We start from the raw sequence: 26,108 nt of genomic DNA, 5'->3' as shown, positions 1-26,108 counted from the left end.
CACCTTCTGTACCTCCTACTTGAAACTTGCTCGCTTAAGTAAGTACTTTTACTCTAATACTCTAAACTTCAGTGACACCCACTAAGTGGGGTATGTGTGTGTTTGCATGTTGCCTTATATCATCAGTGCCTAAAGTGGTGTATGACGCGTTTAACCTGGGTGGAAAGATGAAATCATGCAGTCTTTTTTTTGTGTAGTGTAGGAGCTCTCAACTTCATTCTTATCCCCTTGGTAAGCAGCAAGATGAGATGAAAGGTGACGGGTTTGAGTCTTGGAAAAGACTCTCAAAGATTAGCTTATTTCTAAAACTACTTGTGGGAATGGGAGTGAGTAAATGGAATTTTTATTTTTCAAAAATATTTTTATTATAAAGGAAAAATACAAAGTTATCATATTATTTGTATTAACATTTATAAACTAGACAAGTGTTTTTTTTCAAAACAATATAAATAAAGGAAGCTTTTGAAAGTATAAAATGTCCTACTCCTCCCTCTGGGTAGATCTGAATGGTATCTTCCAAACAGATGACAAAGTACCTAGGGGTGAATCACACATAAACAGAGACAGCATTTTCAGCAGACCATAGGGCTAAACTATTGTATTTATTTTTCATAGCTGGGAAATGCCCATGTTAGAGAGGTTAGACCAAAAAGAAAAGTTTATTAAACCTTTGGAGAAGCAGTTGTATACTAATTAGATGACCTAAGGGGGTTTTCAGCTACACTAAAAAGTTTCCCTTGAGATCAGAGTTAATGTTTACCAATTTTTGCAGAGTGTGATCAGATAATTGGGGATTTCTTCTTTTTCTTTTTGTACTGTGGCTTTGAATTTTTAGTGAACTGAAAAGAAGGGAATGGATATGTCTGATCCAAATTATTGGACTGTCCTCTCAAACTATACTTTGCCTCATCTGAGGAGTGGAAACAGGCTCCGTCGAACACAAAGGTAAAAAATCCTCTCTGAGTTCTCCTGTGGTGTTGTCCTAAGGGCTTTGTCTATTTATTTCTCCATGTTGTAAAGGACTTAAATAGTATGTTTACCTAACACAGTTGTTGAACTTACTAGGTAAATCTCTCTAGTTTAAAATGCTCTCTAGTCAATACTTCCTGGTTTCATTGTTCACTTTCACAAAACCGTAGGTTATTTGGTGCACGCAGCTGCGAGGATTTACTTCTCTTAAAAAGGATGAAAGCTTCTGTATCTTTGTGTCTGTATTGTTTTTAGTCTTTTGTTGAATGCTATTTATTACTTTCCATCCCCATCATACTTTTTTTTTTTTTACTTTTGTTTCTTTGTATACTGTTTGAGCTGTCTGTACAATATTTAACCTTTATCTGGAGTGCTTTTACTCTATATGGATAATCCAAGATAGCCTATTTCATACTGTACTCTTAGAGACAGATTTGTGTAATTGTGCCTTTTTTACTTTACTGGTTAGCTGACAGTAATGATCTCTTCGTTTTTGACAGAAGAGTAGAAGTTAACAGTAAAAATGCAACATTTAAGTAAAGTTAAAGATTATGCCATATTTCAACAAAAGCAGGAAATCTGAAACTATGTTGAGACTTTTGAGATGTGTTAGATGGGTATCTATTCCTGCTGTAAGTCTGGTGTCTCTCTGTCACACTGAGTAAGAATGGTATATAAAGGTTTATGACTATCTCTGTTAAACTACCAGTCTTGTTATTTTGAGTCACATCACTGCTGTTGTTTTAAATGTGGTTTATTTTTTTATCAGTGAAATATTTTTAAAATATTTTCTTGACGTATTTTAACTATTTTGTGTGTTTGTGTTTAAATCTTTCAATGTTACTGCCTCTGTCTTGCTATCTGAGTAAAATAAAGAAATCAGGATAATAGAGGCTTACCAGATCTGGAAGTTCATAAGCTTTAAGTATTCACACACTTATAAAAAATAAATGTTTGTATTTGAGATAGAAAAAAGTATTAAATCATCTGTCCTATTTCCTTGTCAATGCACAATTGTTCCTTATAGAATACCCTCACTCTCTCTGCCAGGCCCAGTACAGTTTTAAATGCTAGATTTCATGTTATAAAATGTTCTTGTTCCTCTTTGAAAATTAGTTTTAACTAATAAACATAATCAACTGAATACACAGGTATCCCATTTGTACTTTCCTGATAGAAATATGCTTTTCCCCACCAAAGCCTCAGAGGTTGTTCAGCTCTTAAGCACTCTGCTAACTCAAGTAGGTCTTGCTCTTTCCTGAAGACCTAAAAATACCTTTTATAAAGGGTTCTGCTGGGCAGCAGGTCTTGGAGGAACCTGTTAGACTTTCTGCCACATAAGAGCACAATCAAAATATATTTGGGAGCCACCCTTTAATTCTAAATTCTTACTGTACTCTTTGTTTTGTCACTAAATTTACATAATCCTAGATCAAAGTATATACATTTTGAATGAACTTTGAAAGCAATTACTTGAAGAATATTCCCACACTTTAAGGCTACGTCTACACTGGCCCCTCTTCCGGAAGGGGCATGTAAATTTCAGCAGTCGTCGTAGGGAAATCCGCGGGGGATTTAAATATCCCCCGCGGCATTTAAATAAAAATGTCCGCCGCTTTTTTCCGGCTTTTAAAAAAGCCGGAAAAGAGCGTCTAGACTGGCCCTGATCCTCCGGAAAAAGTGCCCTTTTCTGGAGGCTCTTATTCTTAGTGCTCTGCCCCAGGGTCCAAAACAAAAGCCTGGTCTGCTGGGGGGGGCACACTAGCTGCGCCCCCCCTCCCAGCAGACCAGGGACACGGGGACCCCCCCCCCCCCGCGGCTGCGGCTTCAGTCCCGGTGCTTGTGGTCTGCTGGGGACGGTCCCCAGCAGACTACAAGCACCCGGACTGAAGCGGCAGCAGCGGCTGTTCCCCACGCTTCTGAGGCTTTGCTCTGGCAAAGCCTCAGAAGCGCGGGAACCCGCCCGGTGCCCCTGGTCTGCTGGAGACGGTCTCCAGCAGACCAGGGGCACCGGAGCAGCTTACGAACGGGGCTTTCTCGCCCCGGAGCTCGCAGATAGCAATCCGCCACCTCGACCTCCAGGGCGAGAAAGCCCCGTTCGTAAGTGCGGATCCGACATACGTCGGATCCGCGTAAGTCGGGGACTGCCTGTAGTATCTGAAGAGAGGGGAGGGCAATGGGGTGAAGGCCGGGGCTGCACCATCTCCTAGAAGACAGTTTCTGGGTAAAATTGGGCCTTTGGTCCTGCCTATGGTCTTGGTTGAAGGACTGGAGAAATAACTTTCCAGTTTTGCAATGAATGATGGAAGATTTGGAGAAACCCAAGAATATGAGCAAACTTGAAGGGCTTGTGAAATAAACCGGCTGGCCATAGTTAACTTGAAAGTATAGGAACTAATAACAGTAAGTTCTACCCATGGCAAATGAAGCTGAACTGATTAATTTAGATGTTAGAGTTGTGAATGAAAACCTTATAACTTAAGTACAGGCAAATATTGGTCATTTGTGGAAACTTTAACATTTGGGGATAACAGTTTTGGTGTTAGTTGGGATTACCTTGTATTTTCTTGTTTCTTCTGTCACCTCCACTTAATACTGTCTGAATAGTTTGAGGCTGTGTGGGAGAGGTAGAATGGACATCTTCTGTGTGGATGGACCTAAGAAAAGGTTCCAGGATCCATTCTTCTTCTCCTGGTTCTCAGACTTCCTGGGGATTTTTCTCCAGTGCACCCTAAGAAAACATTTAGCCTAGGAATATCTTTCCCTTTCCTGAGCGTCAGAGAAACAAAGAGCCCTGGGTAGTCCAGGAGCATGGGAGATCGCAATATTCAGCATAGCTTGTCGAAGTACAGATGCGAACTGAGTTAAAAATTTCTTCTCTAGAGGATGATCTGTGTTTCTGCTAACTTGAGTTACTAAAATAAGTTTTTACTGTTGTTTACTCCTTTTATCCCTTCAAAATACACGTAAGGGAGAATATGCTGGATTTTATTATGACTCATGCATCATCAGCAGTCTTGTTAACTGATTTCCAGTTGTAACAGCTTTATTGCCAGTAAGGAAGCATGGGCAAAAAATATACTAGTAAGTCTTTCAAGTCTCATAGTGAGTTTTCAGGGTTGGCCAATTACAAAACCCTCTCCAGGCAGTCCCCGAGTTACGCGGATCCGACTTATGTCGGATCCACAGTTACGAACGGGGCTTTTCTCGCCCCGGAAGACGGGGGCGGCGGGGCGCCCAGATGCGCCGCGGTCCCGCCGCCCGCATTCTCCAGGGCGAGAAAAGCTGCTCCACGTCTCCCTGGTCTGCTTTTCTCACCGATGACGCCTGGGGTAGAGCAGCTGGGGCGCTGCCGGGTTGGTCCTGCAGCGCCGCTCCTCGGCGCTACTGGACCAACCCGGCAGCACCCCAGCTGCTCTGTCCCAGGCGTCCAAATTCAGCTGCTGTTGAAACTGATCAGCGGCTGATTCCAGGAAGCCCGGGGCAGAGCAACTCTGCCTCGGGCTTCCTGTAGTCAGCCTCTGGTCAGTTTCAGCAGCGGCTGAATCTGGACGCCAGTTCCAACTTACATACAAATTCAACTTAAGAACAAACCTACAGTCCATATCTTGTACGTAACCCGGGGACTGCCTGTACTTGTAAACTGGACAGATACGATGTACAGGCAATTGAGCGTTACTAAACATGGATCACACAGCATCACTTTTACAGAGTTAACAATCAGACTTAATGTGTCACCATTTTAATATTTGTATTTAGCACTGTGTATGTGCTTGGCTCTTTACAGAATGGACAAATACAGAGGTCCTGCCTGGAATGGCTTCTAGTCTAGATAGTATGATGAGATCACACTGATTACTGCAATTTAATTTGTTTTCCAAAATATTTCATTCTTTATTTAAGTGCAAATATTGCTGATATTCTGTACATTTAAGATGTTTGTCAAGAGAGGAGTGAATTAAAGAACATGTTTGTCTATTGCTGGCTCACATTTATTTAAAAGGTTATAAAACGTTTTAAAGCCAGTAGTTTTTTTTTCCCAGACCACTTAATTGTACAACAGTTTATTGCAAAATCTCTTCTAGTGTGTCAGTACACTTTTATTCTAAAACACAGATTATAAACAATCACCTAATCATCATCAAGTAATTCTGTGACACCTTAAAGACTAACAATAATATATATATATATAGTATCATGAGCTTTTGTGGGCAAGACCCACTTCTTCAGATGTATTGAAAGCTGGACTGGAAATAACAGGAACCCAGAATTTATAACAGAAAAAGGAAGGGGGGGGGGGGGGGGGGAAGGTACCTGTCAATTTTAGTACTGGTGCTAATGAGGCTAATTGAGTAGGCTGGAAGTGTCCCATACTTAGTTTTTTATATAAATGAGGTGTTAAATGCAGGGAAGGCTAGCTTTACAATGCAATAATTAGTTAATGTCTTTATTTAAATCCAGGGAAATAGTGTCAAATTTACATATGAAGGTCAATTCCACACTTTCTCTCTTGTTAAATTCCTTTGTAGAAGAATGGCTACTTTTAAATGTATTAATGAGTGCCCAGGCAGGTTAAAATGTTCCCCTGCAGGTGTATGTGTGTTACCATTTCTGATATCTGACTTGTGTCCATTTATCCTTTGTCACAGAGACTGTTTGATTTGGCCAACATACATAGCAGAGTGGCATTGCTGGCACTTTGTGGTATATACCACATTAGGGGATATGCAACTGTATGAGCCCCTGATGTTGTGGCTTGTGGTTAGCTTCTGAGATAGTCACTTGTATAAATGTGTGAACAGAGGTGGCAATGGGTTTACTGCAGGGATAGGTTCCTGGGTGAGAGTGTCTGAAGTGTATTTTGTGTGGCTGCTGGAAAGAATTGGGTTCAGGTCACTGAGTTAAAACTTAATTACCACTGGGGAAATAAGGAAACAGATTGACAGAGCCCGATGAGTACCTAGGAATCTGCTTCTTCAAGATAAGCCCAACAAGTGAAATAACAGAACACCATTAGAAGCCTTTTAAATCTGGACTTGAAAGGGAATCCTCTGAACTGTCATTCATGCTAAAATTCGACACTCTACGCGTTGGTCTCAACAAAGGCGCTAACTATCTTACCCATTACAAAGATAGCTTCCCCAATTATCACCTCTAATACCATTAGCTCACAGACATTTATTTACCTTTCCTGACCTCTAATACCATTAGCTCACAGACATTTACCTTCTCCCCCTCCCCGCATCCCCCTTCTGTTCTGAAATATGATTTGTCCTTTTCATATATGTTCATTTTTTTAATTGTATCCTTTGGTATATATGGTTGTGACTATTTTCTTCCACTATTTGATCTGAGGAAGTGCGTCTGGCCCACGAAAGCTCATAATCTAATAAACCATCTTGTTAGTCTTTAAAGTGCTACATAGTCCTGTATTTTGTTTCAGAACACCATTAGTCATCAAAATGAGGAGTACGGAAATATGGGATCTTTTGAAAAAGGTTTTTTTTCCTGAAAGAACTGCATCTAGACGGCGCTTTCACTTTTGAAATACCCCTTTTCAAAAAAGCGCTGTGATACAATTATGCAAATGAAGTGTGGAATATTTAAATCCCCGCTTCATTTGCACTTTCAATTTGCCTAATTTACATCCCTCTTTCAACAGGGGGATGTAGTTTAGACCTACCCTAAGAGATCTTTTGGGCTGAAAGAGTGGATTCTTAAGGAGAAAATATCTCGAAATAGGTACAGTATCTAAAATCTAGAGTAAATTCCATTCCAAATTCATTTTTAAAAATGGATAAGCAGTGTTTGAACTAATTGATATGACACATGCTATCTAAATCCATGTAGTCAACAGTAAAATACTAAACTCTTCCTATAGGTCTTACCTCTCTATGTAGAATCATGTAATATAATAGTATATAGTATCAAGTGAAATTAATTAAATAATCACTCTAAAAAATTAATTCTTTAGTGGAACAAGAACCTTAAAAATGGTCTGTGGGCTGTATAAGAAAAGCGAGCATAATTAAAGGGCTGAGATTAACGTCACAAACAGCCAAAAGTGCTCCATAATAGAATATGTACTGGCTGGATCTACCATTACCCCAATTTTAGTTATTTTTAGTCATTATATAGCACTGTGTTGGGTAAAAATAGCTAAAAAATTACTGTTTACTGGGGGGTGTATTCATAGTAATTAGTTTTCCCTTAAGTCTAAAGCTTTTTAGATATTCACATTAAACTTTACGCATACAGAGCAAGAGACTTGTGTGTGTTTATTATACTAATAGCTACTGGACATGCATAGACAGAAGATAATTATGCTAGAACTAAGGGAGTGAAAATAGACCAGTGCATGCTATTTAAGCTTACACGAGCACACTGATATGGAATATGTGGTGTGGTTTGGTGTGTGTGTTTTTTTTTTTTTTTTAAACAATCATTTGTTAAACTAATGGTCCCATTGCTAGGTATACTTAAGAACTGTGTGCTAACATAGCAGGCTAAATGTGTTTCCTTCCATTCTCAGTACAGTGGACTGTTTTAAGGGAAAATTTCTTACAACAACAGTGTTCACAATCAAAGTGAGAGGTCCTGTTTGGGCTCACTTATTTTTTTGCTTTTTGCTCAAGCAATTAGTTTATTTTCAGGTTCCCAGGTAATCTAAATGTTGAAAACATCCAGTTCTTCCATGATAAACTATCATTGGTTCATGTGGCCAAAATCCAGTTTTTACTTGGTACTGACTCAGGTGAACTCCATTGTCAGGTGAGAACTGAGTCAAGATCTCAGGATTTGGCCCTTAAATCTTGCTGAGATCCATGTTAATGAGGCTAATTAAATGGGCTGGATATATCCCATTCAGAGCTTTTGATGTGAAAATGTGGATGTTAAAGGCGACAGGAGAAATTGGCTTTGTAATGTGTTAACCAGTCTTTATTCAAGCCCAAGTTAAACAGGTCTCCTTCCTTCTTTCTTATTTGTATTAATTTTTTAAGAATGCTATTTCTTACCATAGTACAGAGGGGCTCCAGTCGTGAACTTTGATCCCTTTGGAGCTAGGTGCTGTACAAATACAGAATAAATGGTAAACTTAAAAAACAGTCTGGTAGCATTTTAAAGACTACAGCCAGTCCCCGACTTATGAATGGGTTACGTTCCGAATAGCTGGTCGTAACTTGATTTGTTTGTAAGTTGGAAATACTCTTATACGAATCACTCCGAATATAACCAAGCACCAACCAAACAGCAGTCAACAACGAAAAATAGAAAAACACGAAAAAACAATACTACTACAGCGACAGCAAACTGTATTTGACAAACATGAACATGAAATACAAAACACAGTACAGTAATTTAAATATAGTAATGTGAATTGAATTAATTGGATGAGGAATCGGAGGAGGTAGGCGGCAATACTACAGTAGCAACATCAACAGATTCATCTTCTACGTCAGCAGTGCCTTTGCTTGTAGAACGGTTCAATGTGGGAGTCAGCAGTGCTTGGGGCTTTCTTCCAAAAAATATCCGTTTTGGACTGGACAGTTTGTTTTTTCTTCTCATTATAAATTTCCCTATAGCAACCCAGGGCATCCTGAATTAAATGATCCACTTTTGAGAATCTCGCAACATAAGGGTCCATTTTTTCAAACATTTGCATTCCTTCATTTATTTTGCTGAAGGCTGCAGCCATTTCTTTCATCACACATTTTTTGGGGGTAGCTGCTGCTGCTGCTTCTTGGGCTTTTTGTCTCCCTTCCTTTGCTACCCTCTCCGCCTCCAGCTGCATTAAATCTTCATTGCTCAGCTTCTCCCCAACATCCTCAACCAGTTGGTGTATGTCTTCATTATCCATTTCCAGATCCATTTCTTTTGCCAGCTGTACAATGTTATTGGAAATGTCTTCTAGTGCCTTTTTCTTTTTCAGAGTCTTTGAAACTGTTCACAAATCTTTTTAGGTTTTTCTTCCATGTGCCATTCATACATTGTGGAGTGACTTCTTCCCACCTGGCAGCAATGTTCCTTATGCAATGCAGAATGTTGCAGTCCTTCCAAAATTCACGTAATGTTTTGCCATTTTCGCATTCTGTGGCAGCTACTGCCTTTGCAAATGTGTTGCGAAGATAATAGGCTTTGAAAGGTTCTATGGCCCCCTGGTCCATGGGTTTAAAAATAGATGTGGTGTTGGGAGGCAGAAACACCACTTTCATGTTGGACTGTAAGTCATTTAGGTATTGAGGGTGACCTGGAGCATTAGCCACAATAAGCAAAATTTGGAAAGGAATTCCTTTCTCCAGGAAAATATGCCTTGACTTCAGGGATGAAACAGCTCATGAACTAATCTTCAAAAATGCAAGCGTCATCCATGCTTACTTATTAGCGCAATAATGGACTGGTAAAGTACCCTTGCTGATATTCTTGAAGGCTCTAGGGTTTTCAGTGTGATAAATCAATAGGGGTTTCAATTTATATCCAGAAACATTGCCTTCTAACAAGACTGTTAGTCTTTGAAAGCCTTAGAACCAGGCATAGTTTTTGCTTCCTTATGTATGTAGATACGTTCGGGCATTTTCCTCTAAAAGAGACCTGTCTCATCGACATTAAAGGTCTATTCTGGAAAATAATTTCTCTCTCTTATCAGTGACAGAAATGTAGCCGTGTTAGTCTGGTGTAGCTGAAACAAAATACAGGACTATGTAGCACTTTAAAGACTAACAAGATGGTTTATTAGATGATGAGCTTTCGTGGGCCAGACCCACTTCCTCAGATCAAATGATCTGAGGAAGTGGGTCTGGCCCACGAAAGCTCATCATCTAATAAACCATCTTGTTAATCTTTAAAGTGCTACATAGTCCTGTATTTTGTCTCTTTTATCAGCTTATCCAATTTTTCTATGGAAGTTTCTGCTGCTTTAGAATCAGCACTGGCTGCCTCCCCTCTTAATTTCACGTTGTGAAATTTTGCACGAATCTTGAAATGGTTGAACCAACCGTGACTGGCAGTGAAAGTTTGGTCGCAGTCATACCCCTCCTTTTTCTTTAAGTCTTCAAAAAGACTATGAGCCTTAGCTTGTATCGTCATGAGGCTTAACGGCGTGCGTTTTTCAATTTGGTGTTCCATCCAAAGCACTAAGAGTTTTTCCATTTCCAGGATGGGCCTTGCTCTTTTCTTTGTTAGAATTTTTTATTTCATAGGTGCAGACCCTCTCACTGCTTCATGAATGCGATCACTATCCTTTATAATCGTGCTTATGGTGGATTTTGTATCCCTAAATTACACGACAGGAACGACACTATTTTACCCCCTTCGTATTGCTATTTTCTGTTCCAAATAAATAGCTTTTCTTTCTTTTATCACCATCCTTATCACTAGCCCTTTTCCTGTTACTTGCCATGATGGCCACAAGCAAACACCGAAAATACTGTAAGAGCAAGATATGTATATGAGAGAATGAAATGTAAACACGCTGCCCAACTGCAGACACGCAAATACCATGTGCTACTAAGAGGTTGGTCATAAGTGCGGATGGTCATAAGTCGAGGTGTTTATAAGTTGGGGACCCGCTGTATTTATAGGGAGGAAAGCAGCTAATTATTATATGACCTAAATATGTTCTTATTTAATGGGACTAGTAGAAATGTTATCGCATCTGGTGAGGCCATGAGGCTGTAGAGAGCTCAGGGATACATAAAGTTATTTATAAATAAGCAGTGTTTCTTTAATTTATAATCATTTGCTTTAGCAATTAAAAATCTTATTGTTTCTGTCTTAATGGTCTACAGATTTCAAGGTAGGCTTAGTATAGATTTATATGAATGAAATTAATGTAGAAATGAGGTTCCTAACTGCTGAAGCAAATACTTAATAAAATGAAGTGCTGCATATTAAAGACTGTATTTTATATAACTCTGACCTACCTCCGTTTAGGTTAGCAGTAAAACAAATCATTAATTTCTTCCTTTCGTTTGTGTGAATAAAAACCACATCTGCCTGTCTGAATTTTAAAACAATATTTGTAATTGAATCTATTTGTGCATTTTTACATTTTGTTTTCAAAGAGTTGAGAGAAATATAAACTTTGTTGGCAAGGGATTGGGTGGAACCCATGTTCTTCATTACTGAAATCCACGCATTGTTTTGAATGCATACATAAAAATAGTTGAGTAACCCAAAAATTTCACTGAGAAGCTGAATGAGATGAGTTTGATAGATTCTCAGCTAAATAATCAGAAGAAAATAATTCAAATAACACCAGCTGCTTTCAAAGATACATCCAGCTACAAATGGATATGTATAGTGAAGTACCTCAAACCTTTTGGAGAAGGTATTTTTTTCTGATCCATACTGGGATGTTCCTTCTGCTTCTCGCCTTCACAAAATTCCCAAATTCCTGCTTCTTTCAGTTTTTTTTCCTTAGGAATAGCTTGTCTGACTCCTAGAAAGCAGAGAGAAGAAGAGAGAAAATGGGTTTTATATTCTGTCCCAAATTGTAGTAGTTCTCCTGAACACTACTGGAAGAAGGACATTTGTTCCTTAACAGTTTGGACACTTTCTAATATTTGAGCCCAAAATTGGTAGATTTCTCTCGTGTGCTTGGCTAACCTCAAATTGGGACTTTTTCATTGTGAGGGCCTATGTAAATTGGTCTTTCTTCTTGGAAAAGTAGGGGAAGAGCAGAGTTACATTAAACATTTTTTAACTGCAGTAAGGTCTCTGTGAATCTTAATTTTATTTAGTGACTGTCTTAAAGGGGTGCAAAATAAAGATAACTTGTGGTTTGTTTGTTTTTTCTCTGTGCTTGTTAAAAGTAATACTCATGATTTCTATTGCTAAAATGATAGAGAGGGGATGCATTTTTTTTCTCTGTTTCTCCCCATTTTTCTACTTAGTGCTTTTGGCAGTTTTTTGTGTATAATCACATTCCCCTCTAATAATCTGGGCTACAACCCTCTCATTTACTTGACACAACTACATGTGCAAGAGCTGGTACAGTCAACTGGCTCCACAGGGGCACAAAGGGTTTGCCCATGTGGAACAGGTTGTAGGTTAGAATCTCAGTTTGCTTCCTCTGTTGTACGTATGGATCTTTTACAAAGCGATCCAGGAGATGGGGGATTTGTTGAAAAAACAAGGGATTTGTGATATTAAAATTAGAGCTGGTAAGAAATTTAACAATTTTTTGTTTAAAAACAAAAGTAGTATTTTACCAGCTCTAATTAAAGCTAAAAAAATTACAATGAAGACTTGGGAGTAGGTAACATTTTAAAAAATATGCTTGGATTTCATCCTGATGTTCCATCTTGGTGGTATTTGCTCATAATTGTGATTTCTTGTCCTGAGTGAGTATGCTGAGTTTTTGTGGAGAGATACTACACCATAAGAAAGGACAGAAAGAACTTTGTTAAAAAAAAACCAACTTGATTTGTTTTATTTATACATTAGTATAAGCAGAGTATTGAATAAGTCTGTTACTTTATCTGTTTGGATTTAGTCTGTTCCTTAACAGATCAGTTTCTATAATGAATTCAACAAAAATGTCCAAGCTCACCTGCACCTGTGATTGCTTGAGATTCTTTTTTTTTTTTTAAGCCAGTGCCCACAGATGTGCCTGTTTTTCATCCACACAGTTAACTTCATTTAGAAAGGGTGTGGAGCTAATCAGATCTTTCTTCCCTTGCACCTTTGTGAAAATAAATATGCTTAGAAAATCAGGGTTTAACTGGTTTCAGCTTTGCACAAAAGAAATGTATACCACTGCACCTTTAAAAAACAAAAGCAGTGCCTTAACAATGAGAATTCTTAAAGCCAAACTTGGCCTTTCAGGCATGAACAACTTCTTTTCATTTCAGTAAAAACTGTTGGTGTGGGCCCAGAATTTTGCCTTAATTGACTGACTCTTTTACTGAGAAACCTGTCCAGCTTTTAAAGAAATACAGTAATAAAAGCTTTGCATAGGTTTTTCAGTTTTCTTCCTAGTTGTAAATGACTTGACGATTTCACAGTGGGTTTGTTACACAAATTATATTAATTTTCCTTAGCTGTTTCTGATAACTTAGAATATACATTGTTGTTGTTAATAAAAAATCCCTGGTAAAACAGAAATAATTTAATCGTACTTCTCTTAATGGCATTTTTATCTGAGACTAGATTGAAATCCCTTTATCACTATTATTGCTAATAATAACACTGTTGCACATGGATAATCTTAATTCAGGGATGTGGGTTTTACCAGAATTTTTATCAGTTTATCAGAACTTTTTGCCAGGATAGTCCTCACAATGTAAAGTAATGCAGGGATTATTTGTTCTAAAAGCAGAAAACTATAAGGATGTTAAAATGCAGTTAAGTGACTAGTTGATGCGCACTTCCAGATTCCTCCTTTGAAATGCACAAGAGCCCCTATTGGGGCTCTTATACATGTCAAAGGAGGAACGCAGCACACAGGCGGCATTTTCAAGGGGCAGTCATGGAGCTGGGGACTCCCCAGCTGACCCTGGGCTCTCTTCAGCATTTCCCTAGAACCCAGGATCAGCTAGGGAGTCCCCAGCTGACCCCGGGTTCCGGGGGGAAGTGCCATGCGGAACCCGGTGCCAGCTGATCCTGGGTTCTGGGGAAATGCTGCCGCCTGGACCCCGAGATCAGCTGGGACTCTCCATCTGACCATGGGCTCCACGGCTTCCCCTTTGAAAAGCCCCTTGGGGCATAGAGGCAGCAAAGGGAGGGGGGAATGTTGACTAGTCAACATACTATCTGATAAGCAAATGCTTATCGGATAGTCGACTAGTCTTTTACATCCTTATAGCAAACCTGAACTGACAGAGGTTTGCTGTAAGGATGCACTTTGACAATGTTGCTAATTGAGAAATGTTAATAAATTGATATACTGAACCTGTTTCACTGCTGAATAACAATGTACTGTAGTTAGTTTATTCATTTGTCAGAAATTCCTTTTTAGTGGTGAGAATTGCCAGATGTTTGTTTTTTGACTGAACACTGAGTCAAAAAGGGGCCCTGGTGACTTGCTGACCAAGCCATTAAAAAGTCTGGTTAGTGGTGTAGCACAGCAAAGTCAGGTTCCATGCCTGCCCCGGCTCTAATCAGCTCTTGGAAGTGGCTGGCATTTCACTTTCCCCTCTAGGAAGAGGGGCAGCCAGGGAAGCTGTATGTGCTACCTACCCTCAGTGCTACCTCCGCTGCTCCCATTGGCTGGGAACCATGATCAATGGAGATGGCGGGAGTTGCCTGTGGGCACCGGCAGTACAGTCACTCAAAACTGCCTGGCCATGCCTCCACTTAGAGGCCGGAGGTGGACATGCTGGCCACTTCTGAGAGCAGCGTGTAGCCAGGGCAGGCAGGGAGCATGCCTTAGTCCTGCTGCACTGCTGACGGGAAGGTGCTTGAGGTAAGTGATGCCCAGCTGGAACCGAAAGCTTGAACCCTGTGTCCCAGATTGAAACCCCTTGCTGGAGCCTGCACCCCAAACCGCCTCCTGCACTCCACTCCCCTTTTCCTATCCCAGAGCCTGCATCCCCAGCCAGAGTCCTCATGTCCTCTCCACTCTCTGCCCCAGACTAGAACCCCCTCCTGCACTCTGACCCCCTCATTTCAGGCACCATTCTGGAGCTTTCATCCCCTCCTGCATCCCAACTCTCTGTTTCAGCCAAATAAAATGGGAAGGAGAGTGGGAAAGAATGATCTAAGGAGGGAGCAGGGTTGGAATCAGTGGGGTGGAGCCTCAGAGGGATAGGCGTGGGCCTTGGGATAGGCGTGGGGACAGGGTGTTCTGTTTCATGCATTTAGAGAGTTCGCACCACTGTAGGGTTACCAGACATACCTAGCATGGTATGTGTCTATTTCCAGGGTCTTTCCATGAATAACTGTTGCTTAAACACTTGCATTACCAGCAGTAGATGTAAAGGTAGTCAAACAGGTTGTGTTTGGTTTTGGTTATGATTTGTAAGACTCATGCCTAAATATGCAAACACATGCAGAAAAGGTAACTATAAGGATTCAAAGCAGTACTGTGTGTTTTCTACCTTCCTTCTTTCACTCCTCTTCTTCCCTCCCCCACTCCCTGTCACTGAAAAGTCTGGCTTGTAGAAAGTGAAAGAGAAGTTTTGAAAATAAGCAATCATGCTAATTTTTTTTAAGAAAACCTTAGGCGAGGTTTTTTTGCTTCTACTCTGATGTGCCTGCCACTTTCTGATTACTGAACTCCTTTATCTGGAGGCATCTGCTCCCCATCTCTGACATGTGACTAACAAGAAGCCCAGATTATTTTAAAGAATATACCTCTTCTTGGTTTTTTTTTCCCTCTTACTGTCCTGTTGTCTTGGATATCTTCTATACCAGTGTTTCTCAACTAGTGGTATGAGTACCCTCAGGGATATTCAAGAGAAGTCTGAGGGTTACATCAACACAACTGAAATTTGGAGAAAACAGAAAATTGTGTTTTAGTTTTACAGCACTTCATTATTTTTGTACTTCTTACACCTAAAAATTTCATTGCATGTCTGGCTACGATTAAGTTGTTTAAACAAATGTGTTGCAATTTTGTCTCTGAAAACTTTAGGTACTGGGGATACTTATAATTTTTTTAAAGGGGTACTTTATATTAAAAAAAAAAAAGGTTGAGAAACACTGTTCTATAGTATCTCACCAAACATAAACATGGTAGCAAATAAAATTAAAAAGTGATAGGAATTGATTTGTGGAAGAATATATTTTCCCATTTTCTTCCCTTCAGATGCATCCAGCTCAAGACCTTGATACATAAAATGCTTGTTAATACTGTTCAAAATTGTTAAGAAATACATGTAATATATTAAATTACAAACTAAATATGCAAATTACTATATGAGTAATTGTTGTCCATTGCTAACCCAGTGTGGTTATAACTGTCCTGGTCCCCATCTCTGGCCCCTTGCTGCCTCCCCTGTGGTCATTCTGCAGTAAAACTGCTCCTCCTACCAGACACCTCTTTCTCCATTGTATGAAAACCAGCTGAATTCTAGGAACAACGCATAGTCATGAAACAACCAAACTCTTACCTTGCTTTAATTTATGATAAGAGGAAGCTGCATCCCATATTTAGTGGCCCTAGCTCTTAGTTTTGGAGGAATTCTTGAACAAATGGACTCAGGCAGATGGCCAAACAGATGTACAGTTTTTCTCAGATATGTAGTAGATAAGGAGTATCTTTATTTTACAAGTAAAAACTGCCATGAGAGGTTAAGGAATTTGTTTAAAGCCACAGATATGTCAGTTTTATAGCAGGAAGCTTTCCCTAGACCCTAGAATTAATTACTCTGTTTATGAAAGGTACCATAGGTAGGTTAATATTTTGTTTATTTTAAGGTCTTCATCAATACAGTACCAGAGCACCTCACATTTATCAGTAACTAGCAGATTGTCCAGGCATTGCTTGGGTCTATAATTTGGGAATTCCATGAAGTGTATTTTGTTTCTTCATTCCTATAAACTCTTATGAGATACTATGTTTTAACAAAAAGAGGCTATAGTCAATTTGGTTTCCAATAATATCATCATCTTATTTTCAAACCTTAAGCATTGATTTAGCTGTGCCAAGAGGGCACTACTTCAGATTTCTCCATATTGTCTCTTTTCTGCAAGGTTTATTGAGAAGCAATCCTATTCCAGCTTCATCCTATTTTTCTTGCTCATCTTAGTTCGGTCTCTTTCAACATTCATTCAGTTATCTCAGTTGTACTTGCTTTGGTGATTCTTTCTCATTTCTGTTTGGTGTTACGAGAAGCAATTCAATTTCAGGCACATTCCATTTTCCTGGTACAACCAAACCCTAACGTTGCTTTAAGTTATGATAAGAAGAAGCTATATTCTGAATTTGGTGCTCCTAGCTCTTAGCGTTTAGAAGTTCTTGATCAAACAGACCAACAAACTCTAAAATATATAGTAGATTACTGATTTCCACATTTATTAATCCATTTATCTCCACAGCTCCCATGTGAAATAGGGAAGTACCATTTCCATGTAGAGATGGCAAACTGAGACACAAGGTAATTTGGATGATTTGGAAGTCTGTGTTCGAGTGGGAAATTGAACCTGGGTCTTAAGCCTCAGCCTAGTGCCCTATCTAATGTACTTTGGGTAATGCCCTTAGTTTTAAATATTTTCCAAATGCAGGTGAAGGGAAACTCCCAGTCAAAATCTGTAACGCCACTACTTTATTCTTAATAAGAATATTCTTTATTCTTAATAATGAATTTTTAAATAATTTCTGAAAACTCCCTAACTCCCTTCTGCCATGATAAATATGGAAAAATTCAATTTGATCATTGGCAAAGATGAGTGATGAATTGTAGTTATCTTAGGGCCGTGGTCCCCAACACGGTGCCCGCGGGCGCCATGGCGCCCGCGGGGGCATTTCCATGCGCCCGCCAGGTGCTCGGGGCTGGCCTGGCACCGGGTGCTGGGCGGGGGGGAGCGCCGGCGCGCGGCGCCGAGGCGCAAGTGTCCCCGCCCCCTGGCGCCCGGCGGGCGAACGGCCACGCCCGCTGGCGCCCGACAACCTGGAAAGGTTGGGGACCACTGCCTTAGGGCGACCAGATAGCAAGTGTACAAAATTGGGATGAGGGGTGCCTATATTAAAAACAAAAAAACAAAAAATGCCCTGAGTCTTGGGAGTGTCTATGTAAAATTGTCTCAGAGGGGTAGCCATGTTAGTCTGTAACTGAATTTTTTTTTTAAAAACCACAAATAGTTCTGCAGCACCTTAGAGACTAACAACAATTATGTAAAATTGGTTAGTGCTCCTGGATAGCTAAGTGTTAGGCATATACCCTATATATATTTTGTTGATATCTCATCCTCCACATCCAACATGTTTTATCCACCCATTTTGCTTTGTGTTTTAGATTGAAAGCTTTGGGTGGTAGTGTGTCATTTACAATAACTTTATACAGTGGCTACTGCAAAAAGACCCTGACCATAAATACTAAATATGAAGAGTATTTGTTTTGAGACCCTTGGGGGGGGGAAGAGGAGGAAGGGTCTCAAAACAAAATTTGTCCTGATTCAATTTTGCAAAGTTTCTGCATTTTGAAGATATTACTATATAAGGCAGTATGGCTTCAGCTTGAAATGAACATGACCAAAGAAATCTAATAACCACTTAAAATTTCAGGTAAAATGTGTAGCATGATCAGAGTGCTTAGAATTAATACTGATGTATTAACATTAAAGAGCTTCTAAAACTATGTACAGTAATTGAAACTTCATATATTAGGCTTTTTCATATATTAGAGAGGAATACTTCATACCTTATGAATTCATTAACTTTCCAGTTTACTGTATATTTTCTATCCTTTTTTAAGGTTCCTAGGAAAGGAAAATGGAAGTGTATAATATTTCCTTCTCCACACTCTTCTGTTTTTTAATATAGAATACAAAATGTACATCGGTGATAATACATATAGTGGGTTAGCAGCATTGAAAGCTTGGAACCAGCTGTATAAAATGTGTAATGCATTTTTAGTTTCAGTTGATCTAATTTGTGTGTGAAATAAGATTGAAGTCCCTTGCTGTGACTTTGAGTACCAATAGCTGTGCTTAAGTTGTGTGTGTTTCTTTTTTTTCTCTCCCATTCTTACAAAATAAATTTGTAATGTGAAAGAGTTATGAAGCAGTGTTTCAGAGCAGGAATGAGAATTAATTCTTGAGATCTAGCTCTGGCTCTGACAGATACCACAGGTTTTCACAAATCTTTGAATTTTTCTGCTTTGGTTTACCCACATGTACAAAGGGAGAAGGGGCTGTCAGTAATAATTAAAATTTTCGAACAGCTCTAAGGTTATCTACCAAAAACTGAAGTAATACTTTGCAACCATATACATTATTAGATCTCAATCTCAGAACAGCCTAATTGTAATTTATTAACCAATGATTAGTTTAGAACTATAAGGTTAATATTTATTATTAATATACAGTAAACTTCTGACAATACAGCACCTTTAGGACCCAGGGGGTTCCGGATTATCAGGTATGCCGGACTGTCGGAAGGGGGGGGCTATGAGGGGTCTGGGATGGGGTGGGAGGGGATGCCACCCAAGACCCCTCATAGCCCCCCCTTCCGATAGTCCGGGTCTGCCCCAGGCGTCCCCGATTAAGTCACTGCTGGTCAGTTTCAGCAGCGGCTGAATCAGGGACACCTGCGACAGAGCAGCTGGGGTGCTGCCGGGTTGGTCCCGCAGCCCCGAGGGGCAGTGCTAGGGGACCAACCTGGCAGCACCCCAGCTGCTCTGCCCCCAGCTTCTCCGATTCAGATGCTGGTCAGTTTCAGCAGCAGCTGAATCGGGGAAGCCGGGTGCAGAGCAGCTCCAACTGTCCGGCTGCCCGGAGCACTTCCAGGTTCCCGATAGTGCCAGACCATCAGGAGTGCCGAAGCATTGGATGCCGGACCAATGGAGTTTTACTGTAAATATTTTATTGGTCTGGGTATTTCGAATTCAATAGCATTATTGGCATAAGAAGAAATGTTTCTAGTAATTTAAACCCTGGTATAGAACAAGTTAAGATAATCCTAAAGTTTGCTGACTTCAGATATTTATACCTTCTTTATAACTACTGAATTCAGAGCATATCTATATGATAGTGGCAATTGATGTATAAATCCACAAAGCTGCACATAAAGTGAATTTTTCACAGGATCCATACAACAACTCTGTGTACTGTATCTTCACACAATGGCTGGCGATGCACTAAGCCTTATTTTTTCTTGAAAATGCTTTGCTTTTAAAGATCAATGAACCCTACAAAATCAACCTCTGTCTGAAGAAAATAAGTTCAGTTGTTTTAAAGTTATGGACATTGAAATTTCTCAAGTTTTTGAGAGTTCACCTTTAACTGCCTTTACTCTTACAAAAAAGCTATGAGCTCTTTAGTTGCCTCACATAGTAATAGTAATCCATTTGAAATGTAACACCACAATGGGAAAATGGGATGTTAGTTTAGTACTGACTCAGAAGGAATCACCTAAGGGAGGAGGGCAAGATACCTCTTGTGGCCCGCCAAGCCACCAGATCTGGCCCACAGACACCCTGCCAGGACTGCAGGCATGCAGCAGCCACTGATTTAAGCGCTGGGCAGCTCCATGTGACTCTACTCTGGAGGGAGGGGAAGATTTTGTGTGAACTCCCTCCCCCAGGTCACCATCCAAACCCTTTGCACCTCCTGCCCCAGGTCACTACTCCCTCCCGGACCCTGTACCTCCTCCTATGGCCCTCCCTCAGGCCAGAATCCTTTCCTGCACCCAGACCCCCTCCTGGACTCTGCACCCGAATTCCTTGCCGCAGGTCACCACTCCCTCCTTCACCCAAACGCCCTCTCAAACCTCACACCCTTTCCTGCACCCTGTGTACCCTTCTGCACTATCCTAGACTCTGTACCTCCACAGAAAAGTGTGGCTCTTGACCGCTTTCCAAAATCTTCAAGCGGTGCCCTACCAAAAATTATTGCCCACCCCTGACTTACAGCTAACCTAACACTAGGATGCTGGAGCAGCCTGTGTCCATGGGGAGCAGATACAGAGGCAGCAGCAGAGGACTCCCTGGGATTGGAGCCAGGAGCATGCTGGCCTTGCCCCCCCCTCCCGCACCCCCCCCGGGAAGGGACACCAAATAACTCTGTAACCACTAAGAATTTAGCAGTTACACAATTATTAAAATGACCGATTTCTAACATCCCTAATACAGGTGTGGTTGCTTCATGGCAAAAAAGATATCTAGGCATTGGAAAAAGTTCAGAAAAAGGCAACAAAAATGACGAGGGGTTTGGAATGGCAACCGTATGAAGAAAGCTTAAAAAGACTGGGACTTCTGAGTTTAGCAAAGAGGAGATTAAGGGGGTATGTGACACAGTTCTACAAAATAATGACTTGTGTGGAGAAAATGAATAAGGAAAAGTTATTTACTTGTTCCCACAACGTAAGAACTGGTGGATCACAAATTAAATTAATAGGTAGCAAGTTAAAAGCAGACAAAAGAAAGTATTTCTTCATACAACACACGGTCAATCTGTAGAACTCCTTGCCAGAGGATGTTATGAAGGCAAGGACCTTAACAAAGTTCAAAAAAAAGGACTAGATAAATTTATGATAGGTACATGAATGCTTGTTAGCCAGGATGGGTTGGAATGTTGTCCATAGCCTCTGTTTTTCAGAATGGAATGGATGAAAGTAAAGGGATCACTTGATTACCTATTATTTGTTCCCTCTTAGGCACCTGGCATTGGATACTGTTGGAGGACAGATATCAGTGGTTTTCAGTATGGGTCGTAAAATGTCAGGCAGTGGGTCTCGTTACTGCAGGGTGACTAGTGGGGTGCTAAGGCAGGCTGCCTACCTGTCCTGGCACTGAGGTGGGGGAAGGGAGAGTGCTCACAGGACTCTGTGCACTGCCCCTACCCCAAGCACTACCTTCACACTCCCATTGGGAACCTGCTGTTGGCTATTTCTGGGGCACAGCTGACTGGGAGCTGCTCAAGTTAAGGCTCTCCTGCCCCTGCCCTACGCCCCCCAAACCTGGAGCCCCTTCCTACACTCCAAAGCTCTTATCCTCAGCCCTACACCTGAGCCCACACACTAGTCAAATTATGGTGGTTCCTGGGCATCAACAATTTTCTTCAACTGAGTCATGAGGAAAAAAAAGTTGAAAATCACTGGACTAGATAGACCTTTGATCTGACCCAGTATGGTCATTCTTATGTCCTTGTGAAGGAATGACTCATCATTAACTCAATTTCTTTAAAAAGACAGGAACTTGGATTTAAAGAGGTTATGAAAAAACAATATATTCCAGAAGTGATTATGGTGACTTGGTTTTAGAGATCTGGAATGGAAAACATGGAAACATTTCAAGAACTGTCTCCTCAGCCTAAATACCGAACCAGATGGATCACTCTTTTCACAGTGAGCTGTTAAATACTGGAATGGCTCACCAGGGTACTGCAAAATGACCCTTTCATTATATATGACAGATGGTGGCTGCACTTCATACAAGATACATGCATTTTCCAAACTATCATTTCTGTTCTCTCCTGCTGCTTTGCTGCTTTTGTACTAGCTGCTGAACTTGCCTCACTACAGTTATGTCAGCCACTTAAGAAGCAGAGCTAACTGAAATATGTGGTCTTGACATAACTGCTACTGATATAATTAAGAAAGTATAAACATTTGTCTTACATTATTACACTTGAACTATGCTGCTCATTAACCTCTCTAGTCCGGCACTCTGTAGTCTGGCAACATCCATAGACCTGCATGATTTTAGTTACCCAGATATCCACTTATATTGGGTGTGGCCAAGTTTCCCACGTTTCCATAAAGTTTGTTTACAGCCACCAGTGACTCTCAGTATATTTAGCTCTAATATACCTCTAAATGTCTTTTAAAAGCCCAGTAAGCAGTGGAAGTGTTGGCAATGTTGCTACACAGTATTGACTCCCAGCATCTGGCAAATTCTCTGGTTCAACACTGCTCGGGTCCTGGACTAGAAAGGTTCAACCTCTAGTGAGTTTAAGAAAGAATCAAGGAAAATTAAGGAAAAATTAACCTAATACATATCTCATTAGTTAGTCTCAAGTTTTTTTCTGAAATCATGGGAACAATATACAGAAATAAAGCAGTTTTCAGTACTAAACCTCAGTCTGTTCATGCCAGTATTAAGCAGTTAACTTCTGTGAAATCAGCTAGAACATCTTGTAAACATGCGACTATTCTTGAATTATGTTGCTCTTACTCCACCAAATTGCAAAAGGTCATCTGATGTGTTGAATACTAGTATAATGTTGTTGAATGTCTTCTTTGTTTTTTAATCAATCAACTTTTATTTTCTCTGTGTAATTTTCATGTATCGGAAGAGCTTATGCTGGTAATAGTGAAGCAAAATAATTGTAAATCAAAGGTTTTTAGGCACATTTCCCTCCCTAGTTTTAGTCAGATCACTGTAATTTTTTCAAATGAGATTGAAATACCTATCGTTCACTTTCAAATGAGTCACACCTCTGACCTATAGTTTAATGTGAAAGTGTCCTTGTATTCTGAACTCAATTCCTATCATTACACACATTTGTCATGACAAAGGGAGGAAGGATAGAAGGCAGGCAAGCTATGGATTTCTGTGGTAGAGATGATCAGTGAGACTACAGTTATAATAAAATACAATTTCCATGTTTGCTTAATAATATTGATAATTTTCATCTTCGGTGGGCAAGACTGTTTTTATGAGTAATGATAATTTCTATAGTCATCATAGATGATGAGTAGATAATTCCAGCAAATATGACCACACTTTCCTTTATCATAAAGTCCAGATAATCATTCTTCCATCTCAGACTTATGTCCAAATGTGTACTGTCAACTGAATGCAGTCAATCATAGCTTGTTACTCCAAAACTGCAGCCAACGCCTGATTTTTAAAGTAACAACCAGTTCCTTTGGGGGAGAAGATATAGGATGTCGACAGGTAGCAGGGTTCAGGTGTTTTATCTAGGCTCATGTGTTTACATTTGGAATCATTACTTGCTTCCATGTGGTCATACCGTTTCCAGTCTCTTACTCTATTGAAAGTACACCAGGATTTCCACTTGTGGTCAGTGCTTGGTGGAGTTGTTCTGAAGGACCAGATTCTTCAGGGTCATTTGAATGTTTTTCCCTTTTGTTACTTTGTGACCTTCCACACCGGTGTTTTGGAGTGGAATTTTCAAAGGCAAAGTTTTGCTGGAATTAAGCTCTTGGATGGTGGACTGCACCTGTTCTGTCTTTCCTTACTACTGAAGGCATCCCCACCTCCTGATGATGCAGTCTGCACAAAGTAGTATAAAAACGATGTGGGAGTTAGAATTCTTGTGACAATCCTACAGAATTGATTGAGTTCAGTATCAATATAGTATGCATGGTTCAAGAGTGACTGTACTGGGCCACAGAACTTTCCAACTGAGTAATACAATGTGAGATTAGTTGCTCCGTGTTTTGGGGTCAGCTTATCCCATTTTGAATTGGTCAGTTTCTGAAGCACACAGTTCCTGACCTTCACCTTCTTTTTCAGCTTCTTGAGGTGCTCTAGTGCAACTCAATGGGAGAGCAAATGATCATAGAGTTTAAGGTCTGTACTGCCTCACAAGATCTTGAATTTTAGTTTGACCTGATGTTTTAAATGGAAGGTTCCCACTTGCATCTTGGTTTTCCAGGACCATGCATGACAGTAGTCTACAGATGTGCTCAAGAAGCCAAGCAGTTGATATCCTGAATCTTCCTGATTGGATGGTGGTGCAAAGGTCATCTGTAAAAATGAATCTTCATATCTTGGGGAATTCTGGTCGGTCAGTGGGGCTAACACTGAGTCATGGGGCAACCCATTCTGATTTTTGCCATTGACACTTCTGACCTCGCATCTTGACAAAGAAATGTTCATTCTCAAGCAGGCCCTCTCAGAGAATGACAAAGGCCCGGGCCACTTTGAGTTTAGAGGCCGAGGCCCCAGCCCCAGGCCCCTAACATACCTAACTTTTCACCACCAGGGTCATACTAAAACCAAAAGAATATATGAAAATGAACACCTAAGACTTTTATTTATTAACAATTTAGTCCTTATACCAATAGAGTGTATATTAAAAATGTAACTTCAATTGTGAGTTTCCACTGCAAAGCAAAACTCTTCATTTTAGGAATGCTTTTCTGGCTTTATGTGCAAACTCATTTATAATTGAAGAAAAAAATCTAATTTACGTGCAACATCATTTTTAATGTTGAGCATTGTGAGCTCATTTAAACGCTCTTTTCCCATAGTAGAATGATGATAGTTCTTTACTTGTTTTAACATGCTAATTATGCAGTTACCTGAAGCCGCTGATGCCTGGAGACTTGACAGAAATATGTAATGCGATTGTGATACTAGGAAATTGAATATTTCTTGAAGCAGAAAGAAATATTCTTTTGGCTAGCACTCTGATTTAAAGTTGGTGGAATGTATACGTTTCAGGAAGATGATCTTGTCACAGATCTCTTGATATTTTGTTGTACCTTCCTTGAAACTGTTCATCCCCTTAATATAGATCTTCACTATTTAGTTCTCTGAGCTCACAAAGGAATCCAAAAAAGGTACAAAATTTGTCACAGTGACTCAAATCAACAAGTAAGACCAGATTTGATGGAGTCAGTAATACCAAAAAAAAACCCCCAACCCACTAGATAATGCCTTTCTGCATCAGATTGAGATGTTAGGCTGCGATTGGTGGAAAACTCAGATGAAATGTCGATACCCGTGCTACTGATTTGGACTCAAAGGATTGCTTCCCATTCATCATGAATATTTTGAATATCTTTTAAAAACTCATTCAGTGTTATCCCTCTCACCATCTAAGGTAACATTGCATGCTTTAACTACAAAATTAGTTTCATGGATCATTTTTAACAACTTCATCCACATGAATGACATTAAAATGCATTCGAATTTGGATGTATACTTCTGAATTGACTTAAGCTCAGTGTGAGCATGTGCTGTGAGAGTAAGAGATTCAAGCTCACTTAAAGCCTTTCTTACAGAGTTAAAATGATGTGTGTGACGGACCGGGCCGTGTCTGGGCACAGCTGAGGGCGTCCGCTCAGGGCGAATTGCTCAACTTCGGGGCTCCTTACAGCCCCCAGACTGGTGACCTCTCCAAGCAGGCCACAAACCAGTCCCACCGAGTGCTTCAGCAACCTGCCTGAAGCCTCAAGAGCAAAACCCCTCCGACACCCCAGCAATATCCGTGCCCCAGATGGCCCCGGGCCTCATAAACAGGTGGGGGGTCCTAGCACCCAATCCCACCTACCCCGAAAAAGTTCTGTCCGGTTCCAAGAAACCAGCCACAGATCCCTGGTCAATTTACCCTCTGGATCTTACCCACAAATCACGCTGGGCCAATCCTTTAGAATCTAAAACTAAAGGTTTATTATCACAAGAAAGAAAAGCCTGAGAGTCAGGTTGTTAAAGAATAATACGTTACATGCACCGAATCTCCCAGTCTTCGGTGCAGGCTCTAGCAGAGATGTTACAGCTGCTGGTTTAAAAGTTCTTATTGCACATCCGAGCATCAGGATGGGTTCGCAGGTCTTCCGGGCT

The 26,108-nt window shown here is 40.3% G+C and overlaps 1 protein-coding gene across 8 annotated transcripts in view; it reads left to right on the top strand.

Moving 5' to 3' along the window:
- MAST4 (microtubule associated serine/threonine kinase family member 4) overlaps window positions 1–26,108 on the top strand; it is a 443,735-nt gene that overhangs the window by 269,696 nt on the left and 147,931 nt on the right. The window contains exon 1 of one of the 8 annotated variants that reach the window (XM_075932360.1): window positions 310–945. The exons of the other annotated variants lie outside the window; for them this stretch is intronic. Within the exon in view, the coding sequence (XP_075788475.1) occupies window positions 854–945 (92 nt within the window). The 5' untranslated portion in view covers window positions 310–853. Of the gene's footprint in view, window positions 1–309; window positions 946–26,108 lie in introns of those variants that run through there. 8 annotated transcript variants of the gene reach the window in all.

This window comes from Pelodiscus sinensis, chromosome 6 (assembly GCF_049634645.1).
Source record: "Pelodiscus sinensis isolate JC-2024 chromosome 6, ASM4963464v1, whole genome shotgun sequence".
NCBI classification, from domain to species: Eukaryota; Metazoa; Chordata; order Testudines; family Trionychidae; genus Pelodiscus; species Pelodiscus sinensis.
The sequence above is the reverse complement of the archived record's forward strand: the minus strand, read 5'-3'. Positions and strand labels throughout refer to the sequence as shown.